The 23,212-nt window shown below is 37.1% G+C and overlaps 4 protein-coding genes and 1 long non-coding RNA gene across 8 annotated transcripts; 4 read left to right on the top strand and 1 right to left on the bottom strand.

The window, feature by feature from the left end:
* The first annotated feature begins 761 nt into the window (after positions 1–761).
* Positions 762–5,400, top strand: LOC126583839 (chorismate mutase 1, chloroplastic-like). Of its 2 annotated transcripts, none has more exons than XM_050248374.1 (4): positions 762–1,694; positions 2,558–2,783; positions 2,867–2,953; positions 3,034–3,249. In XM_050248374.1, exons 1-4 carry the CDS (start codon positions 1,462–1,464, stop codon positions 3,190–3,192), a joined length of 705 nt encoding a protein of 234 aa, XP_050104331.1. In that variant the 5' UTR covers positions 762–1,461; the 3' UTR covers positions 3,193–3,249. The 2 variants fall into 2 exon arrangements, with proteins under 2 accessions (XP_050104331.1, XP_050104332.1); XM_050248375.1 differs by lacking the exon at positions 3,034–3,249 and adding an exon at positions 5,350–5,400 and having other exon boundaries at positions 764–1,694.
* Positions 5,401–6,309: 909 nt separating this feature from the next.
* Positions 6,310–10,181, bottom strand: LOC126583834 (uncharacterized). Of its 3 annotated transcripts, none has more exons than XM_050248366.1 (8): positions 9,896–10,181; positions 9,209–9,772; positions 8,006–9,115; positions 7,569–7,893; positions 7,188–7,449; positions 6,848–7,096; positions 6,659–6,700; positions 6,310–6,510 (listed from the first exon to the last, which is right to left on the bottom strand). In XM_050248366.1, the coding sequence occupies exons 1-8, from the start codon at positions 10,019–10,021 to the stop codon at positions 6,414–6,416; spliced, it is 2,775 nt and encodes a 924-aa protein (XP_050104323.1). In that variant the 5' UTR covers positions 10,022–10,181; the 3' UTR covers positions 6,310–6,413. The 3 variants fall into 3 exon arrangements, with proteins under 3 accessions (XP_050104323.1, XP_050104325.1, XP_050104324.1); XM_050248368.1 differs by having other exon boundaries at positions 6,644–6,700; positions 9,896–10,180; XM_050248367.1 differs by having other exon boundaries at positions 6,310–6,515; positions 6,644–6,700; positions 9,896–10,179.
* Positions 10,182–11,623: 1,442 nt separating this feature from the next.
* Positions 11,624–14,059, top strand: LOC126583849 (uncharacterized). The gene is made up of 3 exons (XR_007609864.1): positions 11,624–11,720; positions 11,891–12,026; positions 12,370–14,059. It is a non-coding gene; the product is annotated as an uncharacterized LOC126583849 (long non-coding RNA).
* A 1,821-nt stretch (positions 14,060–15,880) lies between these two features.
* On the top strand, positions 15,881–19,148 carry LOC126583836 (chorismate mutase 1, chloroplastic-like). Its single transcript, XM_050248371.1, has 6 exons — positions 15,881–16,252; positions 17,057–17,282; positions 17,367–17,453; positions 18,241–18,384; positions 18,524–18,616; positions 18,708–19,148. The coding sequence occupies exons 1-6, from the start codon at positions 16,071–16,073 to the stop codon at positions 18,945–18,947; spliced, it is 972 nt and encodes a 323-aa protein (XP_050104328.1). The 5' UTR covers positions 15,881–16,070; the 3' UTR covers positions 18,948–19,148.
* A 367-nt stretch (positions 19,149–19,515) lies between these two features.
* On the top strand, positions 19,516–21,591 carry LOC126583847 (lamin-like protein). The gene is made up of 2 exons (XM_050248385.1): positions 19,516–20,572; positions 21,185–21,591. The coding sequence occupies exons 1-2, from the start codon at positions 20,398–20,400 to the stop codon at positions 21,397–21,399; spliced, it is 390 nt and encodes a 129-aa protein (XP_050104342.1). The 5' UTR covers positions 19,516–20,397; the 3' UTR covers positions 21,400–21,591.
* Positions 21,592–23,212: the final 1,621 nt, after the last annotated feature.

The raw sequence follows: 23,212 nt of genomic DNA, 5'->3' as shown, positions 1-23,212 counted from the left end.
TATATATATGCACACACAATAGTATATTTATATTTTAATATTTTTAATCCCACAAATTATGGTTTTTTATTTAAAATCTCATTTATATAAACAACTAAAATTTCTAATTTGTAATTAAAAAAAATATAACGTACATAGAAATAAATTATCACATTAATTTCAAGGACCTTGATTAAAAATTAAAAACCAACAAGGTTTTAATTAAAGAATATTAATAGTTAAAGACCGCATCCAAAGTATCTCATGTGGAGAGCTCATGGCCATTTTTGTCTTGTTCTTTTTTCTTAACTAACTCCATGTGAAAAAATTGTCATAATTCTCAAATTGTTCATAAAACACATTTAAATTGAAGACCAGACTGAGCAAGTCATGGGGTTGGTGAGAACCGTTACTTGTTCCATCCACCTAAGCAGCCACTCACAATTTGTGGAAGAAAATTGTGCGTGTCTTATCCGTAATATAGTGCATAATTGGGTTTTTAAGAACTATTATTTGTTTCAAGTCAATCGCTCATGGTTATATGTTTAAACGTTTCTATATAATTGTCAGTGTTTGATCCATAAGATAAGAGCGTAACTGACTTAAAATATTGCATCAACTAGGACATATAAAATAAGTTTTATTTCAATAAGAGGATAAGAAATAACATGGAAAGAATTCAATGTCGTGAGAAATTTACACTACATTGCATTATTAAATCGAAAATGTGCTCAAACTCAAATGTCCCACGTGCGTAGAACCAATCAAGACACAAGTCTCACAAAACACACAAAAAAACCAATGTGAGGGGATCATTTTTTGCGTTGAGTGCATGCTCTCCTCAGCCTACCCACCTCCAATTCAACCTTTACACCTACCCCCCTTTCCATCTCCCTTCCCACCAACACCATAGTCCCAGTCCAATTCCTTCATTCTTTCTCCTAATTTCTCAAAGAACCCGTATCTCTCTCTCTCATCAATGGAGGCCAAGCTGCTGATGGCCTCCTCTCCTGCCACTCTTTCAGCCCCCCACGTTTCCAATTCAAGGCCCAATTATTTACTGCCCTTGAAAGCAATGCAATCCAAAAGTTTCGCATGCCTCAATTCTTCCTTGCCAAAGAAACCAAATTTATCTGTCCAGGCTGCTTCTGTTAGACCAAGTCATAGTCTCTGCGAGTCTTCAGCACATTCTGATCGGATAGAAGAGTTATCCTTGAAGAGTTAGATTAGTTTCTAACTCTTTTCAAATATTTGTTTACTGTATATTCAAAGTTTAAACCTTTTCTGTTGTAGTTTTGAATTTTGAATATCCTTGTTAATAGGGATTTCAATTCCCTGATGTAATCTTGAATGCAATATAAATACATGCAGCCCATAATTGAGAGGGTATGCAATTGAAGTAAACCTCGAGTGTCCTTTAGTTTTACATGGTATACGAGCCCTAGCTGTCTAACGACATAGATCCTGAATTTTTTTTTTCCTATGGCTGATTCTAGCAACGGCGCTGCAACCAACTCCATTCCCACCATGAACCCTTTCTCTTCCATGACTACAGTCGTCAACATTAAGCTAGATCGAACCAACTACCCCCTGTGGTTGGCTCAGATTCTACCAATCCTCAAGAGTCGTGACCTGATGGGTTATGTTGATGTGGATCCATTGCTTGCCCTCCCACACAGCTCGCTGGAAGTACAAGCACCAACCCTGCGTACACAGTATGGATGCAGCATGATCAAATGATACTAGGCTGGATTAACTTGTTGGGTTTTATGATTTTCCATGTTTGTTCTTTTATGGATCTGCTGGTTTTTCTGTTTTTATGAGATTTCTATGTTTATTCTGCTTTTGTATTGTTTTTCTTTATCCTGGAAATTGGCATGCTTTTATTTTTTCTGTGCACATATTATATCCAACTATGCCAATTGTTCAGTAACTCCAATTCATATAAACTGCATTGATTGTTCAAAGATATTACTTTGAAATAGAATACGAAACTTGATTGTTTTGGTTAATTGTTATGGAGTTTTTGCTTAGTGGGAAAAGGCTTTGTTGTTGTTGTTGTTATGGAGTTTTTGCTTGATAGACTGATTAATTAGTCGGGCTACTTCAAGTATTCCAGTTAATTCAAGTTCAAGTATTCCGGTTAGTTCTAGTCCAAGTAATCTGGTTATAGTTCAAGTTTTCCGGTTAGTTGAGTGATAGATTAATTGTTTACGATGAAAAAGATGTTTTTCTTGTATTGATAAAGATATAATGTTGCGTTTTCAAATTATAAAAGTTGTGGACAACTATAGTTTGCAATTTTGTTTTTACCATGAATTATGAATAAAAATACCATCGTTTAACTTTTTCAGTGTTAATTTTGCCTAAAAAGTTTCAACACTTGAATACTATGACTGTGGCTTAAATTGTTAGAAATCTGGTACGTACTTCTTGATGGTTTTGCATAAAAAAGTATGCTTGTAGTCACTAAAAATTAAATCCATCGTTGGTCATAAAAAAGCATATTATTGATTGGAGCGTCTTGCTTTCAATTTACTTTGGCTAGATTCTAATACTATGCTGCCTATTTGTGAAGATCATTGGCTACAAAGAAAAGGGTGGATGAAACCGATAGTTTGACCCTAGAAGGTATTAGACATTCTTTGATCCGGCAGGAGGATAGCATAATTTTTAGCCTGTTAGAGAGAGCTCAATATTGTCATAATTTGCCTACATATGACCCCAAAGCTTTCCCCGTTGATGGGTTCCATGGCTCCTTGGTAGAACACATTCTTAAAGAAACAGAAAAACTTCATGGCCAGGTATGCTAAATCTTAACATGAACACTAAGAACACTCAAAAAAAGGACTTGTTGGGTTTCTTATTGTCTTTGCATTGCTATTAGGTGGGAAGATTCAGCAGTCCTGATGAGCATCCTTTCTTTCCGAATGACGTACCTGAACCAGGGTTGCCACCTCTGCACTACCCCCAGGTAATATATAACATGCATTTGGAACAATGAAGTTGATTTTTCCCAAGCTTGTGAATATCTTTACTTAAGGACAGCAGCAGGGCCACATGCAGGCCTGGCGCGGCGATGGCCTCCCAGATCCTCCATGTAGCTGTTTTCAGTTTTTACATCATTTGAAGAATATATGTAATGCTTTAGAAAATTCTGAAAACATACGGTTATTACCCCTCTCCTGCAAGGCTGCAAGGGACAAACTATGAGAAACATTTGAAAAGGTCTGATAAATAACTTGAACAGGGCTGATTGTGATCGAGAAAGTTGCGTTGAACATGGGGGCTTTGTTTTCTTTTATGCCTATGTGTTCAGCTCAACATGGTCTAAAGCACAGAAAACGGAGTCTTTTGATGGTATTACATGCTCAAAAGAAAATTACATCCGAAACTATTTAACAGATAACTTGATCTGTAACATTCCTAGATCAATTTAAAATGGTAGTCAATTATGTGTATCAATCTGCCGTAAAAAATATGTTAAATTTTTTTTATTTTACCGAGAAACTAAACATTTAAAATCTAACGCTGATGGGAAACAGCTAAAGAAACAATGTCTTGTTGGTTATTGTCAAACTGAAAATTCACTACAAAAATCTAGCACTTCCAATAGGAGAGCTTTCTTTTCTTTTTATCTCCCCGCTTTCTGCATCTGTCCTATTTGTACTACCATTGTTGTAAGGCAACGGCAATCGTAATTGTCACATCCCGACTCGGAGGGACCACTTCCCCGGGCCTGCTCCACCACCGTAGCACGATATTGTCCACTTTAAGCCGACCAAGTCCGCACGGTTTTGTTTCTGAGAACTCACACGAGAACTTTGGGAAGTCACACGAGAACTTCTCAGTGGGTCACCCATCATGGGAGTGCTATGGCGCGCTACTCGCTTAACTTCAGAGTTCGTATGGAACTCGAAACCAGTGAGCTCCCAAAAGGCCTCGTGCTAGGTAGGGATGAGAATATACATATAAAGATCACTTTCCTGGCCTATCTGAGATCTTACAATCCACCCCCCTTAGGGGCCCGACGTCCTCGTCGGCACACCACGGCCAGGGTTAGGCTCTGATACCAAATTGTCACATCCCGACCTAGGGGGATTACTTCCAGGGAGCTCTCAAAAGGCCTCGTGCTAGGTAGGGATGAGAATATACATATAAGGATCACTTTCATGGCCTATATGGGATCAATTGTCACATCCCGACCCAGGGGGATTACTTCCCCTGGCCCGCTCCATCACCGTAGCACGATATTGTCTGCTTTGGGCCGACCACACCCTCACAGTTTTGTTTCTGGGAACTCACACGAGAACTTCCCAGTTGGTCACCCATCATGGGAGTGCTCTCGCGCGTTACTCGCTTAACTTCGGAGTTCCCATGGAACCTGAAGCCAGTGAGCTCCCAAAATGCCTCGTGCTAGGTAGGGATGAGAATATACATATATGGATCACTTCCCTGGGCAATCTGGCATCTTACAATCCACCGCCTTAGGGGCCCGACGTCCTCGTCGGCACACCACGGCCAGGGTTAGGCTCTGATACCAAATTGTCACATCCCGGCCTAGGGGGATTACTTCCAGGGAGCTCTCAAAAGGCCTCGTGCTAGGTAGGGATGAGAATATACATATAAGGATCACTTTCATGGCCTATATGGGATCAATTGTCACATCCCGACCCAGGGGGATTACTTCCCCTGGCCCGCTCCATCACCGTAGCACGATATTGTCTGCTTTGGGCCGACCACACCCTCACAGTTTTGTTTCTGGGAACTCACACGAGAACTTCCCAGTTGGTCACCCATCATGGGAGTGCTCTCGCGCGTTACTCGCTTAACTTCGGAGTTCCCATGGAACCTGAAGCCAGTGAGCTCCCAAAATGCCTCGTGCTAGGTAGGGATGAGAATATACATATAAGGATCACTTCCCTGGGCAATCTGGCATCTTACAATCCACCGCCTTAGGGGCCCGACGTCCTCGTCGGCACACCACTGCCAGGGTTAGGCTCTGATACCAAATTGTCACATCCCGACCCGAGGGGACCACTTCCCCGGGCCCGCTCCACCACCGTAGCACGATATTGTCCGCTTTGGGCCGACCACACCCTCACTGTTTTGTTTCTGGGAACTCAGACGAGAACTTCCTAGTGGGTCACCCATCATGGGAATGCTCTCGCGCGCTACTCGCTTAACTTCAGAGTTCCCATGGAACCTGAAGCCAGTGAGCTCTCAAAAGGCCTCGTGCTAGGTAGGGATGGGAATATACATATAAGAATCACTCTCCTGGACGATGTGGGATCTTACAGTTGTTCTCATTTTCCGAGTGGCAACCACTCTCATTCGAAATCTGAATATATATGTCCAACTTGCAAACAGGTTCTACATCCCATTGCCAACTCTATTAACATAAACAGAAAAGTTTACTAAAAAACACACTCAATGTAAACTTGCCTTCCAACTAAATGAATTGGAGATGCCTACAGGGAACAGGGAAAAACACACTTGCAGGCCATGCACGCAGAGCTTTATAAAAATAATGCTTTTTAGTTTTTATGGAAGCTTGATAAAGTTTACTAAAATGTGCTAAACATCAAACTACAACATCAATGGACCAACAATCCACATGATACACCCAAAAAAGGAAAACACTACAATCAAAACTATATTGTATACTAATATTATGCCCCAAAGACAACATAACCTCCTAATAAAGATAACTAATTGAAGAAACAACAGGCCATCAACATTAACAGAAAAAAAATGGAATGATCTTTAATTCTCGATACCAAATTCCATAGAGATTGTCTAATAATTGACCATAGCCAACAAAATTTGATAAAAAAAATGAGAGAAAAATTTAAGGAGTCATGGATAGAGAGAGGTGATGGGTGGAGAGAAGATAAAAAAAAATGTGAGAAAAGTTTGTGTGAGAGAGGTAAAGTAATAGGAAATGAAGGATTTCACTTAAATTTTGAGAAATGCCGAAGTAGTGAAATTTCAAAGATTTGAATTTTTGGGAAGTTTTTCAATCGTGCCTCCTAAATTTTTTTTAGTAACACGTGTAATTTAACCATATTGAATTTTTTTATTTATCACGAACATTAAATATGGTTAAAAATAATATTACCACAATCAAGATCCGTGGTGGTTTAATATTTCTACAATGTGCTGATTAAGTCTGTGGTATTAAATTGTTTTATTATAACAGGTCACTACTTGTTCGTTGTGAAATATTATTATCTACAACGTGTTGACTAAGCCTGTGATAAATGTTTACTTTTTATAACATGCGCATAAAGCCCGTGATGAATTTGTCGTGGTAGATGAGCTGCTGTCTAGTAGTGTAACTTGAGTTTTGGAATGAAACTCGAAAAATAACTGTTTCGTTCGTTGAATTGCAACATCAAGCGACGAAAGATAAAATATAAAGTTCTACTATTTTACATCCGAGAATGACGATGATCATCCCAAATCGTACGATGTGTAATGGCTACAACTTCCATCCTGGAGCTACGCACAACACCTGCTGCAACTGGTCTGCACTGTTCATAAGGTTCAATCGTTTGTCAATTGTCATACACCAAAGTACTTTTAGGAAAGTAAGATGGCTTAAAAGGAAATGCACTTCAATCTAATGTTTGTACATGAAAACTAGGAATTATTAATATACCTCTTAAGTCATCACCTTATCACTTTACTGGACCTAACTCCGCGCCGAAAATTATTCCTGGTAAAAATTAAAGACAAATAAAAATTACTACTTAAATTACAAAAATCAATGAAACCAAATTAGAAGGTTGTGTTTATCATTAATTACGTATAATAATCGGTCATGCTACAAATATGTAATTTGTGAAGTAAATGGCGCACACACCTGTAAGTTGGAGTTGATGTTTCAGCTGTCCGATCAGTCAGTCTGAGTGAAGAAAATGGTCTTGCAAGGTGCTCGATTGGATCATCTTCATCGCAACTCGATTGGGCTGCGGAAATAGCCTGAGCCAACTTCTCATCCTCATCCGCATTAAAAAAACATTCTCGTTTCTTCGCGTCTAGAATTAGCTTCTTCCAAATTGAGTTACTGTTAATCAAGGTCGATTCGTGCCCCAGTATCCAAAGACAATGCCTACACAGAGACAAGAACGAGTAATTAACTTTTAAAACCACCGATTACTCAGACAGTACTACAACTGAGCTGCACTTCGTCAAAGAAGTACCTTGCGCGTGTTAGAACCACATTTGCTCGTTGACGATTGGAGAGGAATCCCACAGAGCCCTTTCCATTACATCTGACAGTGGATATAATTATCAAATCCGCTTCACCACCTTGGAATCCATCAACAGATCGCACGCTTACGGAGAAGTCTGAGCGAGCCGGAACTTCACTATACTCTTTGACTCTCTCTTGAATTGCATTAACTTGAGCTGTGTAAGGTGATATTACCCCAACACTAACCTTCATTTTTGTGCGAGTGAATTCTGTCAAAAACAAGAAAAATTTAAGAAAACTAAATGGTATACTCTAAGAATGTTTCGAGCAGCATATATATTCCAAGAAAAATTAAGAACATAATCAACTAGCTGACAACAATAGTGACCTTTGTAAAGGCTAGAAACCATCTCATAAACCACAGCAACCTCAGCCACGTTTTTCAGACTACTCCCGCGATCACGTTCTTCTTTCCCATTTGCTATGTTTATAAATGAGTAGGATCCGTACATTTTTCCATCAAGGAAGCACTTGTTGTAGCTCACTTCATTGACATTTGGACCATCTAATATCTGATTGTCGTAAAACTCCATTTTCGGAAACAAGCTGATTGAAGGATGCATCCTGTACTGGACATTGAGAAGGTGCTTCTTGTGTCCCAACAGTACAAGTCTTTCAAACAAACTTCTTCCAAATTCAGCCTTCTCGGAGATCTAGCAGTTTAATGATCAAATATATTCAGTTGTTGAGACAAATTATATATATATAAGCTTCTAATTAATAATATGAATACCAAAGAGCATGTAAGAAGGATAAAACTGAAACCTGGCTTTTAACAATTGCAGGGAGTTGCCTCTCATCTCCTATGAGAATAGCATGGCGAAGACCTGGTAGTTGTAATGGAATAGTTGACTCACATTCTTTAAGCTGAGCAGCTTCATCAATGACTAACAATTCCAGGGGCACCATTCCTTCTGTATGCAGTCTGGCAGAGCTTGATGCGGTACAAAATATTAGGCAAGCCTTTGCCAGGCACAAATTTCTTATTGTTTGTGCATCATTCGAATTTGGAACAGCAAACGCACGAAGTGACTTGAGAGTACGAGTGCAATCTTCTTGAAGTAATTTTAACTGCTCATTAGCAACACCAGCACAACTAAATATAGATTGAATCGACTTAAGCAACCCTGCAACTCTGATCATGTCTTTCACCACCTCAAGTGAAATGCAAGATGTTGGCAAGTGAGTGTACAAATTTACCATACAAACTTTCAAAAGCTCACCAATGAAATCAAACCTGTCCTTCACAAACTCCTCGAACGTCAGAAAATCATTCTTATCATCGCTTGTTGAGTTGCTGCTTTCACTTTCTTTATGTTGCTCGTCATGCTTCTGTTTTTCCTTTATGTACAATGAATACTGCTTCTCTGGATTCTCAAGTAAACTTATCATCAATTCTAACCAATGATTCCATCCACTCGAAGGGGAAAAACACTTGGTCAGAATACTAATACGCCTATCAAGAAATACCTCAAAAAGATCATTATAACTACCAATCTTCATTCGCTCACCATTCCCGAATAGAATTATGTCCCCAAGCCCATACTTATCATACTTGAGAGACTGGTTAACCAACTTCACGAGTCGATCTGTAACTTCTAACACAGCGATATTGGTTGGGGCACATGTTAGTGTTCTGCACTTGAACTTATAGAGGGCAAAGAGTGAGATGCCGACTGTCTTCGTTTTCCCAGTCCCAGGAGGGCCCCATATTAGATTGATGGAATTTTGGTGTTGGCATTTACTCAAACTGATGGAGTTTAGAACTGCAGCTTTTTGGGATTCATTTAGATCACACCACATTTCTGGCCATTTAGTCGAAAGGGAAACGAAGCGCTTTTCTTTAGAAAAGCAAATTGTACATGAACTCCCACCCTGTAAGACAGACATAAAAGAATTAGGAACAATCTAAAATGAATAAGTAGGTTTAATGCACATGGTGTCGAAGGAATGACAGAAGATTAATACATGTGATGAACTGGGTTGCAGTTGCAACAGAGTCTTAATTAGATTTGTGTTTGCGTCATCTGAATTCAAGGCTTTCCATACACGAATATTTGTTGTCATGTTCATCAAATAGACAGCAAGCATTGTTTCCCTCTTTCCCGCAGCATAAGTGTATCCTCTTGTATCTATATGCTTTGACGAGAGTATTGAGAGATTATTGTCTCTAATTTGATGAACATACGCAATGAGATACGAATTTCTGGACCTGTTCAAATCATCAACGCATTTTGGTTTAATATCAGTCAAGGCAATGAGATCTCCAACCTGTGGCACATACGTTCCTACACAAGTAACATCATAAAACAAGTCTTTAGGAGGTCCATGATTCTCAGAAGCTGTAACAATCCGAATTTTAGGAGGTCCATGTTTCTCAGAAGCTGTAACAGTCCGAATTTCGCAAGTAGGCGCCTTAGATAGATTTGTCATGCTTGATAGTAGATCAGCATGTGTTTCCTCAACAAGTGAAGGAATGAAAGATTTCATGTAACTCGTCGTGGTAGAAAATGTCTCAGGAATCTTTGTCACCTGTAAGTTGAAATGAAAGGAAAATTGTGGTTGCAATTTTACAATACGAGCGACAAGTACATAATCGAATAAGAAAGAAATTAGTAAGCACCGGACAGTTGACACAATACAAAACAAATTAACCTTATTTTCGTAAAGCTTTGCATTGAGAACATCCTTAGGTGACCAAGAGAATACGACATTGATTAAGCCTCGACCTGCCGCAAATCCATAATTGTTCAACTTATTACTCTCGTCCTGACGATCCATTACGTACAAATAGATCGATCTTCGGATGATATTCGCAATGACTCGAGTTTAAGGAATACTGATGAAGCCAATGGCTTCAATTAGCATGGCCCTCTTTTTTATTTAAAGTATGTACTGAAATATTTTTCTTAGCAAGTAACTTGACCAAGACTAGTAGTGTACAGGCTGCGGAGAGAGAGAAAACTTGCCACCCACCGAGTATCAATGCTTTCATTTACTTTATGATTCATGTGCTTTTTCTTTTTCTTCCTTTTTTTAGGGGAAAATGGCACAGACACCTGGACACCTGTAAGTTATAGTTGATATTTTGCTTAGCAATCAAGCAAAGGACTCAGGAAAACATGACCAAGACTCGTAGTCTACAGGCTACAGAGAAAGAAAACTTGCCAGCCGCTAGCTATCATTGTATCAATGTTCTTTCGCTTTCCAACAAATTGATTGTACTGTAATACTAATTGATGCGATAACCAAGCAGTACTTAAAATTACTATAATACCACAACAGCAGCAACAACAACAACAACCAAACTTTATCCTATTAAATGGAATCGACTATATGAATATTAGAACGCAATCGTACTTAGTTTTGCTCTAAGTATTCCGATAGCTCCAAGTACTTCATATCTTTTCTTAAAGTCTCTTTTCAAGTCTTTGTAGGTCCTCATCTACCCATTTTACCCTGAGCCTCCCTCTTATACTCACATCTTCTAACCGGAGCATCTATAGATCTTCGGTTTACGTGTCCAAACCACCTTAACCGATGTTTTCTCATCTTATCTTCAATTGCAGCCCTCATACTTTATCTCAGATATCCTCGTTCATCACCAAACAATGTGATCAAGAGTATTTGATATAGAGAAATATCATATTACATTGTAGTCCCCAACTAAATAGGTTCTCCACATCTTCTACTTAGCTTGGGAAGCTATGACATACTTTTAAGTGTAACTCATGATTTGTGGAAGCCCTGAAAATTAATAATCACTAAAAGAAGAATTGGAAGTAAGTTTCAATCCACTGTGGATTAGCAAGAGTTCTAATTGCCGATAGCCTCCCTAAATTACTTTAGTCTAATAGACCCCCATCTTCGTTGGTGAGGATTTTGAACAAAGATGATTTATCTTGTCCTTCTTAGGTAGGCTTGGTGTGGGGTGGGATGACGTGTTAGCCTTATTTTGGCAGCGTCTTATGTATTCCCTATCTTGCTTGTTTGTGTTTTGTTGGTCAGGTTATCTGACTTTCCTTGTGTATGGTGACTGTTGCCTTGGAATGGGATTTTCCTTGTTTCAAAAAAAACAATAGGGAGGAGAGTGGCACTGTGCAATTTTGAGTTGATTTCAATTTATTTACAAAATTGCCATCAGGCTGATATTCATAAGCTACAGAGCAAATTTCCTGATTTTGATTTATTTACCAAATTACCATTCTACAAATTTTTGCATTTAAATGGCCCAAAGGCCTAAGGGCCTGGACCAAAACGGCCCAAAGTAGGGGTAGATGGCAGGAGCAATTGACTGTAACTTAGCTACAGTCTCACGATATTTACAACAAAACCATCAGATTTGGGCTGATATTGGCAAGGGCAATTTTGTCCTGTACGTTTTAGACGGATTGGCATTTTCGTGCGAACAACGAAGATGTTTCCAGAAGGGAAAAAATTTGAAAATTCCAAGCAGGTCCTTTTTCTTCTTATCCAATCCGTAAGTCACTGGCATTTCTTTTATCTCTCCTTTTTAATTTGTGAATAGTCAATTGTAAACAGATCTAATTTCGCATTTTTAGCTTTGTGTTATTGTTTCTGGGTTAATTAGAACTTAAACGCTGATTTCGATTGCTTTTTCTTTGCTCATTTGATTCGCTGGGTTTACAGATCCAAACAAAACCTGCCCAACGCAACCTCCGTCTCCGTCTCTGTCTCTGTCTCTGCTCCGAGCGGAGCTGCCGAGCACTTTTGACCGGGCGGAGCTGCAGAGATGTTGCTTGTTTAATTTGGCGGCATTCTCTATGTATGTATTCGAATCGTCATACCATTGCAATTCTTACACGAAATATCACGGTTTTGTTGATTGTGAGATGAAAATAGTATAATGTACCTAAATCTCTCACTTTGTTCGTTGAATTTTAGATTTTTGGTGTTGCGTTTGATAACCATTTCGATACAAACGATATTGGGGAGGGGATTTGAACTCTGGAATGCTCTTAACCGACTTGAGCTATAATCCTCGTGCTTTCGTTATTAGTTTTTGGTTATTGTTTCAAGAACGCGAAATGGATATCAAACGAGCCTTAATTTTGTCGCTGAAAGGATTTATTTTTTAATTAAAGCCTTGGCCTTTTTGGACTTTGCAGAATGAGTGAGTTGTTGAGCTCAAAGTCCGGGATTCTGAACTTGATCAAGACGGTGTCGTTAACAATGCTGTTTATGCAAGTTATGGCCAACATGGTGAGTTAAAACGTTTCATTTGAATCTAGCTAATTACACCTTTTTTTTACAGGAGCTATTCATTTCAAATTTTCCCTCTTCCATATGTCACCGGGGGATTCTTCCTGTCGAATTTGTGCTCTCAGCTAGCGATTGGTACGCAGACGGGACGGGACGAAACAAAGATTCATGTCATGTTAGGTACTGGCAAGATGGAACAGAACGAAACTGGATTAAATGACTAACTTACCCTTGTTGTCCCTTATCCATTTGAAGTCTATCGCTGCTTTCCATTGCTGCTTCACACCTGCATCTCCCCGCAAAGAAAAACACAATATATTAACCAGAAAAATAAAAAATTAAGCTCCAATTTATTCAAACTACAAATAGGGTTGTGAAATGATCGAACCCTTTTCATCTGGGCTTGTTTCTTTTGGGGATGCGATGGCAGTTGCCTGTGCGGCCGGGGCTGAAAGGCCTCTGACGAAGAAGGGCGGAGGAAGTGGAAGTCTTTGTTTGCGGCTATGGCGGCAGAGAAAGGTTTGGGAAAACGGAGCGGAAAGAAGAAGAAAATGAAGGTGGAGGAATTGGGGCGAGCTTCAGGGTTTGCAAGGTTGTCCCGCCCAAACCCATTGTTTAGCTGCAGAGTGCGAAAACCTGCTTCAATGGGTGACACCGAGAGCGAGGCGACTAAATTTATTCCCAATTTATTTTCAAAACCAATTTATCGACTACGTTTCAGTCTGTTTTGCCGGTATTTTGGCGGATTCGTCTTCGACTCAGCCCGGAAAGCCCGAAATCAAGCTTGAATTCATCTGGGTTGCTGGGTAACGAAGCTACGTTTGGGTAACGAAGCATTTGGGTTGTTGGGTTTGTGGTGGAGGAGGAGGCTACATGAGAGAGGGAGGGTAACGAAGCTACGAGAGAGGGAGGATGCGGGAGAGAGAGGGAGGGTAGACAGTGGAGTTTTTGTGTTCCACATACGTGAAACAACCCGTTCCAGGGGGAGGCGGGACGCAAAAACACCAAATTTTTGTCCCGTGGAACAACGTGTTCCATCCATTTTTAGTGTACCAAACGCACGACGGAACGCCTCGTCCCGTTCCGTCCCGTCCGTCCCACGTACCAAACGGACCCTCAAGAGTTGTATTCTACTGCAGAAATGTGTTTCAGGCTAATGAGCATAATTCTGAAGTTTTGATAGGATTTTGTCATGGGGACTGAGTCTGTGGCTACCCACACAAATTTTGTCGAGACCAACAATCTCCAATATTGCCGTTTATAAACCTTCGATTCCTTGACCAGTAACAGATGATGTAAAAGCATGCTTACTGAACAACGTGATATCCTCGGAGGCTTGGATAATATACAATATCCAAAGGCAATGCCATGATACAGCCTCTTTGGAAAATTGCTTTTTGCAGAATTGTAACACCGAGGAATTTGTGACTTTTCATCACATTTGAAGGTTATATTAGCATGAAAAGTTGTAACCTTACAGGCAGCTTTTGGGGAAGCAATGTGTCCAATTCAATGGGTGTAATTGAAGAGTTACACACCATCTGAAGATGCACATGTACTCCTATATATAATTTTATACCCTTGCACATGTACTCATTTCTTGCTCCTCGAGATTGAAAAGTTCATTATGTTGCTATTCGATTTCTAACAATGTCATTGAAGAAGAATTGTAAGAACTCAAGATTTATACACTATGAAAAAGGATTCAAAGAGATTTGGAATTTGGTATGTGAGTTTAGGTTGGATGTAGGGTTTAAATGGAGGGAAAAAAAAGATGAGGTTGTAGATAATGTCACGTGGCACGCTGTGATTAGTTAAAATCTTATCGAAAATTATCCGTAAAGATTTTGAACAAATAGTGACACGTGACTTAACAAGATTGGTTAAAAAATTTGTCGGAAATTTATCCACAACTCTTACAGGATCATGACACATGGCGTTATAGGATTGATTACAAATCTAACCAAAAATCTATCCACTAAAATTTTAATTTCGGATAATGACACGTGGTATGACGGGATTTGTTAAAAACTTATTTGAAATTAAACATAAAATTATCTTTTATTATTATTTTTTAAGAGAGAGTTTTAATACTAATTGTCCAGGCAATTCTTTTATGGGGTGCAGATGCATAATAATTACTATTCACTATTTGTTCAAGAACAATACTTGGCTGCTCAAAGATGAGTAAGAACTCCTACTCAAAACTCTTAGTGTTTTAATCACAGAGCTTTGTGTTTATGATCAGAACCGTTCATACTATGAATCACATTGTAAAGATCAACTCTGTAAAAAATAAATTAAAATTAAAGTCGTTTAGTCAATCTATTATAGCAAGTACATAGAAGGTTTGTAATACTTTTAGTAATACCGTTCATTTGTTTTTAAAAAGTTTGATGACTAAATGACCTTAGTTTTAATTGATTTTTTTTACAAATACGATCTTTATATGATGATTTATAATTTGAACAGTTCTTATTATAAATACGAGGTTCTATAAATTGACAATGAACTATTTTGAAAAAATTTGACTAAGAATTCCTACTAATCTTTGACTAGCCAAATATTGTTGTTTGTCCAATTGCCTAGACAATAATTGCTTTAATGGAGTGTACTAACTCTAAGAGTGCAAACATACAAAAACGAGTGTGTCAAAAATGTCACCCTATGAACTAATTTTGATTGTTGAATTCCATAGTGATGCTATAGGATAGTTTATTCTTACATATTTCCTTCTGGAAAACACTTAATTAAGAGTATATGCCCGAGCTGCCCACTCTTTACATTCTTTCACCACTGAATGCTTAAACAAAGCAAATGTTAATTCAAATAAAAATAAAAGAAGAACAAAACTCAAGTGATCAGTCAATATTTAATCAATCGAGAGTTGTTAAACTCACAAGTGTCATGTAATAAGAGGTTTTAGGAATGAAAGTGGAGAGCTCATGGCCATTTTTGTCTTTTTCTTTATTCTTAAATAACTCCCTGTGAAGTGATACTTCTCAAGTTGTTCCATCCACCAACCAACCACTCACAATTTGTGGAAGACAATTGTGCGTGCTTAATCCGTAGTATAGTGCGTAGTCCGTAAATGGATTGGTGAGAACTATTATTTGTTCCCTCATGGTTATATGTTTTAACGTTTTAATATAATTATGCGTGTTTAATTCGTAGCATAATACGTAATTGATTTAAAATATTGTAGCAATCATGACATATCAAGTAAGTTTTATTTCAATAAGAGAACAACAAATGAGATGAAAAGAGTTCAATATTGTGTAAAGAAAATTTTACACATTATATTGCATTATTAAATAAAAACGTACTCAAACTCAAACTCAAACTCAAACTCAAATGTCCCACATGCTGACATCTAACAAACCAATCAAGACAGAAGTCTCACTAAACACACAAAACACAAAAAAGTAATGTGAAGGGATCATTTTTTGCGTTGGTGCATGCTCTCTTCAGCCTACCCACCTCCAATTCAACCTCCACACCTACCCCCCTCTCCATCTCCTTTCCCACCACCACCATAGTCCCAGTCCAATTCCTTCATTCTTTCTCCTGATTTCTCAAAGAGCCCATCTCTCTCTCTCTCTCATAAATGGAGGCTAAGTTGCTGATGGCCTCCTCTCCTGCCACTCTTTCAGCTCCCCACGTTTCCAATTCAAGACCCAATTATTTACTGCCCTTGAAAGCAATGCAATCCAACAGTTTCGCATGCCTCAATTATTCCCTGCCAAAGAAACCAAATTTATCTGTCCAGGCTGCTTCGACCTCCATTGGGTACAAATACAGCAACCCTTTTGCCTTAACTTGTTGGGTTTTATGATTTTCCATGTTTGTTCTTTTATGGATCTGTTGGTTGTTCTGTTTTATGAGATTTCTATGTTTATTCTGCTTTTGTATTGTTTTTCTTTTTCCTGGAAATTGGCATGATTTTATTTTTTCTGTGCACATATTATCCAACTATGCCAATTGTTCAGTAACTCCAATTCATATGAACTGCATTGATTGTTCAAAGATATTATTTTGAAATAGAATTCCAGTACTTGATTGTTTTGGTTAATTGTTATGGAGTTTTTGCTTGATAGATTGATTAATTAGTCGGGCTTCTTCAAGTATTCCGGTTAATTCAAGTTCAAGAATTCCGGTTATTTCTAGTCCAAGTAATTCGGTTATAGTTCAAGTTTTCCGGTTAGTTGAGTGATACATTAATTGTTTACGGTGAAAAATATGTTTTTTCTTGTATTGATAAAGATATAATGTTGCGTTTTCAAATTATAAAAGCCGTGGACAACTATAGTTTGCAATTTTGTTTTTACCATGAATTATGAATGAAAATACTATCGTTTAACTTTTTCAGTGTTATTTTTGCCTAAAAAGTTTCAACACTTGAATACTATGACTGTGGCTTAAATTGTTAGAAATCTGGTACGTACTTCTTGATGGTTTTGCATAAAAACGTATGCTTGTAGTCACTAAAAATTAAATCCATCGTTGGTCATAAAAAAGCATATTATTGATTGGAGCGTCTTGCTTTCAATTTACTTTGGCTAGATTCTAATACTATGCTACCTATTTGTGAAGATCATTGGCTACAAAGAAAAGGGTGGATGAAACCGATAGTTTGACACTAGAAGGTATAAGACATTCTTTGATCCGGCAGGAGGATAGCATAATTTTTAGCCTGTTAGAGAGAGCTCAATATTGTCATAATTTGCCTACATATGACCCCAATGCTTTCCCCGTTGATGGGTTCCACGGCTCCTTGGTAGAACACATTCTTAAAGAAACAGAAAAACTTCATGGCCAGGTATGCTAAATCTTAACATGAACACTAAGAACACTCAAAAAAAAGGACTTGTGGGGTTTCTTATTGTCTTTGCATTGCTATTAGGTGGGAAGATTCAGCAGTCCTGATGAGCATCCTTTCTTTCCGAATGACGTACCTGAACCAGTGTTGCCACCTCTGCACTACCCCCAGGTAATATATAACATACATTTGGAACAATGAAGTTGATTATGCCCAAGCTTGTGATTATCTTTAGTTAAGGAAAGCAGCAGGGCCACATGCAGGCCTGGCGCGGCGATGGCCTCCCAGATCCTCCATGTGGCTGTTTTCAGTTTTTATATAATTTGAAGAATATATGTAATAGTTTAGAAAATTCTGAAAACATACGGTTATTATCCCTCTCCTGCAAGGCTGCAAGGGACAAACTATGAGAAACATTTGAAAAGGTCTGATAAATAACTTGAACGGGGCTGATTGTGATCGAGAAAGTTGTGTTGAACATGGGGGCTCTGTTTTCTTTTTTGGCCGATGTGTTCAGCTCAACATGGTCTAAGGCAAAGAAAACGGAGTCTTTTGATGGTATTACATGCTCAAAAGAAAATTACATCCGAAACTATTTAATAGATAACTTGATCTGTAACACTCCTAGATCAATTTAAAATGGTAGTCAATTATGTGTATCCATCTGCAGCAAAAAATATGTTAAAAAAATTTGATTTAACCGAAAAACTAGACATTTAAAATCTAACGCCGATGGGAAACAGTTAAAGAAACGTCTTGTTGGTCATTGTCAAACTGAAAATTCACTACAATGATGTAGCCCTTCCAATAGGAGAACTTTCTTTTTATCTCCCCGCTTTCTGCATCTGTCCTATTTGTACTACCATTGTTGTAAGGCAACAGCAATTGTTGTTCTCATTTTCCGAGTGGCAACCACTTTCATTCGGAATCTGAATATATATGTCCAACTTGCAAACAGGTTCTGCATCCCATTACCAACTCTATTAACATAAACAGAAAAGTTTGGGAAATGTACTTCAGAGATATTATTCCAAGACTGGTTAAAGAAGGAGATGACGGTAACTACGGTTCAACTGCTGTTTGTGACACAATGTGCTTGCAGGTATTCAAATTGTACCTAATCTTACCCTTAGCACAATATTATGCACGTGATTTCTTGCTCTTAATAGATTCAGTAATTAACTGCGAGTAGTTTTTAAATTAGCATTTCTAAATTCTTACCGGGATTGCTATGATGGCAGGCTCTGTCCAAGAGAATCCATTATGGTAAATTTGTTGCAGAGTGCAAATTTCGATCCAATCCCAATGCCTATGAAGCTGCCATTCTCGAACAGGTACATGGTCTTGAATGTATTTCTCTATCCTTTTGTCACAATTAGTTTTGGATGTTCCGCGCTCTTAGTCTGTATTCTTTATTTTTTTCAGAACAGGGACAAGGTGATGGCTTTGTTGACATATCCAACGGTTGAGGAGGCAATCATAAAGAGGGTGGAAATGAAGGCGAAAACTTACGGGCAAGAAGTGACCTTGTACGAAGGGGAAAAGAAAAATCCCAACCTGGTTTATAAGATAAAACCAACCTTGGTTGCAGACTTATATGGGGATTGGATCATGCCAATGACAAAGGAAGTTCAAGTGGAATACTTGTTAAGAAGGTTGGACTGAGAGAAAGTTAAACCAGTATTTAATATCTATTTCTATCCAAGTACAGAAATTTGTGCTTTTTGAAATTGTGCTTATTTTCAGAAGTATGGGGAGCTGCTTATGCTTTTACCTATAATTTTACGATTTGATGTGGATGCTAAGAGGGGTGCAAAGACATGTTATTGTTGTATGATTAAAATAAGTACAGGTCGTTTTGCAGTCTATCTATCTATATATATGTGTAAGTTTTGTAGCCCACTCTAGCTTACTGAATGTTAGTGCCACCCAACTAAAACTGTTGGGCTTGTTCTAGACAGCCATCCCCAACATTTTTTTGTTTTCGAAGTTCCAATTGAAGACTGTTATTGGTGCTCGAAAATATTCAAAACTCACTTCTCAAGGTGTAAACTTTTTCACACACTATTATAAGCAAGGAGGGCTAGTGAGGTTATGTTTGTAACTGTTTCTGAAGGGGTTAAAAATATTTTTTAACAACCAAAACCACTTATGAATATACGTGATGGAAAACTTAGAAGTACTTAGAAGTACTTTTAAATTATAGAAGCGCTTTCTTAGGAAACATATTTCCAAGTGTATTATGTTTCTCTTAGAAGAATTCACAATATAAGTACTTGTAAATTATGTCCTTCTTACAAAAATATTCTCATGCAACATTTACAGAGTGAGGACTGAGGGAAACTACCCTCTTTAAATTATGTCCCTGTTGCTAAACTATGTGCACAGCAAAAGCAGGTGGACTGGATTTGGGTCTTGTGCAATTGTGCTTTTAGCTGTAACGGCACATGGTTTACAACGTGCCAAACGACCATTAACCCTTTTGATTTGGTTTGCTTTTCATACCTTGATTGCTTGGGCCAAACCTTAGCAGAAGAAAAATATGTCATTTATTACACATTAGATATTAGTAGAAATGTTCTTCTGTTTTTGGGAGGGGGTATAAATACGGGGCATCAAGTGTAAATGTGTAGACCTTGCATCTAACTTAACATTAGTAGAAGAAAAGGATGTCATTCATTACACATTAGACACTAGTAGAAATATTCTTTTGTTTTAGGGATGGTTTAAATACAGAGCATCGAGTGTAAATGTGTAAACTTTATGCATCTAGCTTAACATTAGCAGAAGAAAAATATGTCATTCATTACACATTAGACACTAGTAGAAATATTCTTTTGTTTTAGGGATGGTTTAAATACGGAGCATCGAGTGTAAATGTGTAGACTTTATGCATCTAGCTTAACATTAGCAAAAGAAAAAGATGTCATTCATTACACATTAAGCATTAGTAGAAATATTCTTTTGTTTTAGGAATGGTTTAAATACAGAGCATACTGTAGCTCAAATTATCTGGATAAGTAGCCAAAAAAGCTCAAAAGCAAAGTGCTTTTTTAGACACAGCTGCCCAGAGCAACTGCAACTGCTTATCAGAGACTGATAGAGTGAGAAAGCAATGGAGAGAAAGGGAGCCATGGTGGTGGTAGTGCTTTTGTGCTTGGCAGTGGTGATCGAACTTCCAGAAGCATCAGCTACGAGATATTTAGTGGGAGGGAAAATGGGTTGGACCAGCAATGTCAACTATACTATTTGGGCTCAGGATAAGCACTTTTACAATGGAGACTGGCTCTGTAAGCTCATCTTCCTTTCCCTTCTCTCAAATCCATTGAGTTTTTGCTTTTCTGTCAATGCCTTTTGTTCTTTGTTAGTATTAGCTCAAGTTTTTTTTCCTTTGGTTGATGATAGTGTGTTAGATGTGAAAATGGCTTAATGGGTTGTGCTTAAAATCCGCTTTTCCATTTTTATTTGATGAATTAAAAGAACTTTTTATTAAAAGTTTGTTTCTTGATGTGTAAAGGTAAGTTAAAATTCAGTTTTTCCCGCTGAAAAACGCAGGGAAAAGAAAGAAAGAAAATTACAATTTTGGTTATTCAAGTTATGAGAATGCATGTGTCTTTTGGTTTTTGCTGTGAAGAAAATCCAATGTCTTCTTATATGCTTGTCATACAACAATTTTACCTTCATATCTTAATGTATCTTTTGGTTAGTTCTAAAGTGTAGTGGATGAAACAAAAATCCTAAAAATGAACAGAAGTGTGTGAAAATCAATTCTTTAGTAAAAGTTCGTCCAACACTATGCGAAAACTTCAAATAAACAAGTAACAAATATTAATTTACTTCTAAGAAAACTATGTATTTTATGCTAGTAGTAGTTGGTAATTCTGTTTTTCTTTTCCCTCCAGTTTTTGTGTATGATAGGAACCAAAATGATGTTCTAGAGGTAAATCAGACAAACTATGTCTCGTGCAATGCTGAACATCCCCTTCACAACTGGACCACCGGAGCCGGAAGAGATATTGTTCCACTGAATGAGCCAAGGCACTACTACTTCATTAGTAGCAATGGGTTCTGCTACAGTGGCATGAAGATTGCCGTTAAAGTTGAAAACATGCCTTAGCTATGTCGTGTTTGTTAGTATTCTGGATTAGTGTGATCACGTGGCGGTCATAATCCGTGTGTTTTAATAGAGTTGTGCTACGTAATTGGCATGTCATGGACTACAAACATGCGTATTATAAAATAAATAAATTAATAACACAACATGATTGTGCGATTCAAAATCACACTTAATTCATCATCGAATTTCGCTTCTCATTGTTTGGTTGTTTAAAGAAATCTATAACCCACAAGCAACTTTGAGCCGGATTTCACCATTTTGTTGTAAGATTTAACTTAAAGATTGCCTAATTTACTTCAAAAGCAGTGAAACTGCCGTTAAACTTAAGATTACTCACAACTTCACATTCAGACAAAAGACGATTGTCCCATTATCCTAGTTTGAACACAGTAATCAACCAACACTTGATCTTAATTTAATTATTTTTATAGAAAACTTCATTTTAATCCCTAAAAAAGATGAGTTTTAGATTATAACCATATGTAAGATTAAAATCCAATTTTAGTCCCTAGCACATTTAATCATATCATTTATTAGTTGTATTTTGATGTTTTATTTTATCTTTTTATTTTAATGTATTAATTACATTTAAATTTAATTTTTATTTCATTCATCATAATATATTTTAATGTCTACATTTAGGCAACTAAATTTTTTATAATATATATTCCGGTAACAATTTTGTATGTTCTTCATTTAGGTACATTAATACATTTGAATATTTTGGTATATCTATCGGTACAAACATGTAGTTACATTGATTCAATATAATGCATTTCGATCAATATAATGCATTTCGTTACGTACACTTTGATACACACATTTCAGTATCGACTTTTAGGTACATTAATTCAATTATTATTTCGGTAAATACATTTAGGTACATACATTTTGGTATTGATATTTAGGTACATACATTTTCGGTATTGACATTTAGGTTCGTACATTTTGGTACATACATTTTGGTATTGACATTTAGGTACATTAATTCAATATAATACATTTCAATACATACATTTAGGTTCATTATAATATATTTCGGTACAATCATGTAGGTACAAATATTTTGGTACAAAAAAGTCAATTTTATATTATTTGGCACAATCATTTATATACACTTATGTATCTATATATTTTTGTATCACAATTTTTTTTAATATTTTCTCATTTACGTTCATTTCTAATTAAAAAATTAAATATGTGCATATTAATAAAATTAAAATTTAATATGGAGAGATTAAATAAAAATACACATTAAATAAGAAAAATTGAGTGTAAATTTTGATAAAAGTACACTCAAGGAATTAAATTGAATATTTAATCTAGCATCAGTTTTTTTTAAATTTTAATCTTTTGCAATGACTAATGTTCAAAAACCCCTTATTTTTAATCACTAAACACTCAATCTTAATTACTGTATAACAATTAGGTTATTGTAATCAACCAACACTTGATCTCAATTTAATTATTTTTAATCACTAAACACTCAATCTTAATTAATGTATAACAATTAGGTTCTTGCAATTATGAACGCAAAAGGATCCTCGCCAGATTCTTTTTCTAGGGATCATAGGAATTCCATAATTATGTCCGTTTATCGTACATCGTGCGGTCAGAAATCATTTAAAATTTAAAATTTAAAATTCAAATATAAATAGTATCTAATGAAAACTAACCGTACGATGTACAATGAACGAATACGATTGTTGGATCCCTAGAAAAAGAATCTGGCGATGAGATCCTTTTCCATTTCCATTGTGAACAGGCACAGCTTTAACATTTTTTAACATAAAAGTTGAAATATGAGAAATAT

Source organism: Malus sylvestris, chromosome 9 (assembly GCF_916048215.2).
Source record: "Malus sylvestris chromosome 9, drMalSylv7.2, whole genome shotgun sequence".
Classification (NCBI taxonomy): domain Eukaryota; kingdom Viridiplantae; phylum Streptophyta; class Magnoliopsida; order Rosales; family Rosaceae; genus Malus; species Malus sylvestris.
This window is presented reverse-complemented; position numbering and strand designations above follow the sequence as displayed.

Excerpts from the sequence above, each read along its gene's own strand:
- LOC126583839 (XM_050248374.1), top strand. The coding sequence starts at position 1,462 with ATGGCTGATTCTAGCAACGGCGCTGCAACCAACTCCATTCCCACCATG. Across the intron at positions 2,784-2,866 it reads CAGAAAAACTTCATGGCCAG|GTGGGAAGATTCAGCAGTCC; the intron begins GTATGCTAAATC and ends CATTGCTATTAG. Across the intron at positions 2,954-3,033 it reads CACCTCTGCACTACCCCCAG|GGCCACATGCAGGCCTGGCG; the intron begins GTAATATATAAC and ends GGACAGCAGCAG.
- LOC126583834 (XM_050248366.1), bottom strand. The coding sequence starts at position 10,021 with ATGGATCGTCAGGACGAGAGTAATAAGTTGAACAATTATGGATTTGCG. Across the intron at positions 7,894-8,005 it reads CTGCAATTGTTAAAAGCCAG|ATCTCCGAGAAGGCTGAATT; the intron begins GTTTCAGTTTTA and ends TTAAACTGCTAG. Across the intron at positions 6,701-6,847 it reads ACATCAACTCCAACTTACAG|GAATAATTTTCGGCGCGGAG; the intron begins GTGTGTGCGCCA and ends AATTTTTACCAG.
- LOC126583847 (XM_050248385.1), top strand. The coding sequence starts at position 20,398 with ATGGAGAGAAAGGGAGCCATGGTGGTGGTAGTGCTTTTGTGCTTGGCA. Across the intron at positions 20,573-21,184 it reads TTACAATGGAGACTGGCTCT|TTTTTGTGTATGATAGGAAC; the intron begins GTAAGCTCATCT and ends TTTTCCCTCCAG.
- LOC126583836 (XM_050248371.1), top strand. The coding sequence starts at position 16,071 with ATGGAGGCTAAGTTGCTGATGGCCTCCTCTCCTGCCACTCTTTCAGCT. Across the intron at positions 18,385-18,523 it reads GTGACACAATGTGCTTGCAG|GCTCTGTCCAAGAGAATCCA; the intron begins GTATTCAAATTG and ends CTATGATGGCAG. Across the intron at positions 18,617-18,707 it reads AAGCTGCCATTCTCGAACAG|AACAGGGACAAGGTGATGGC; the intron begins GTACATGGTCTT and ends TATTTTTTTCAG.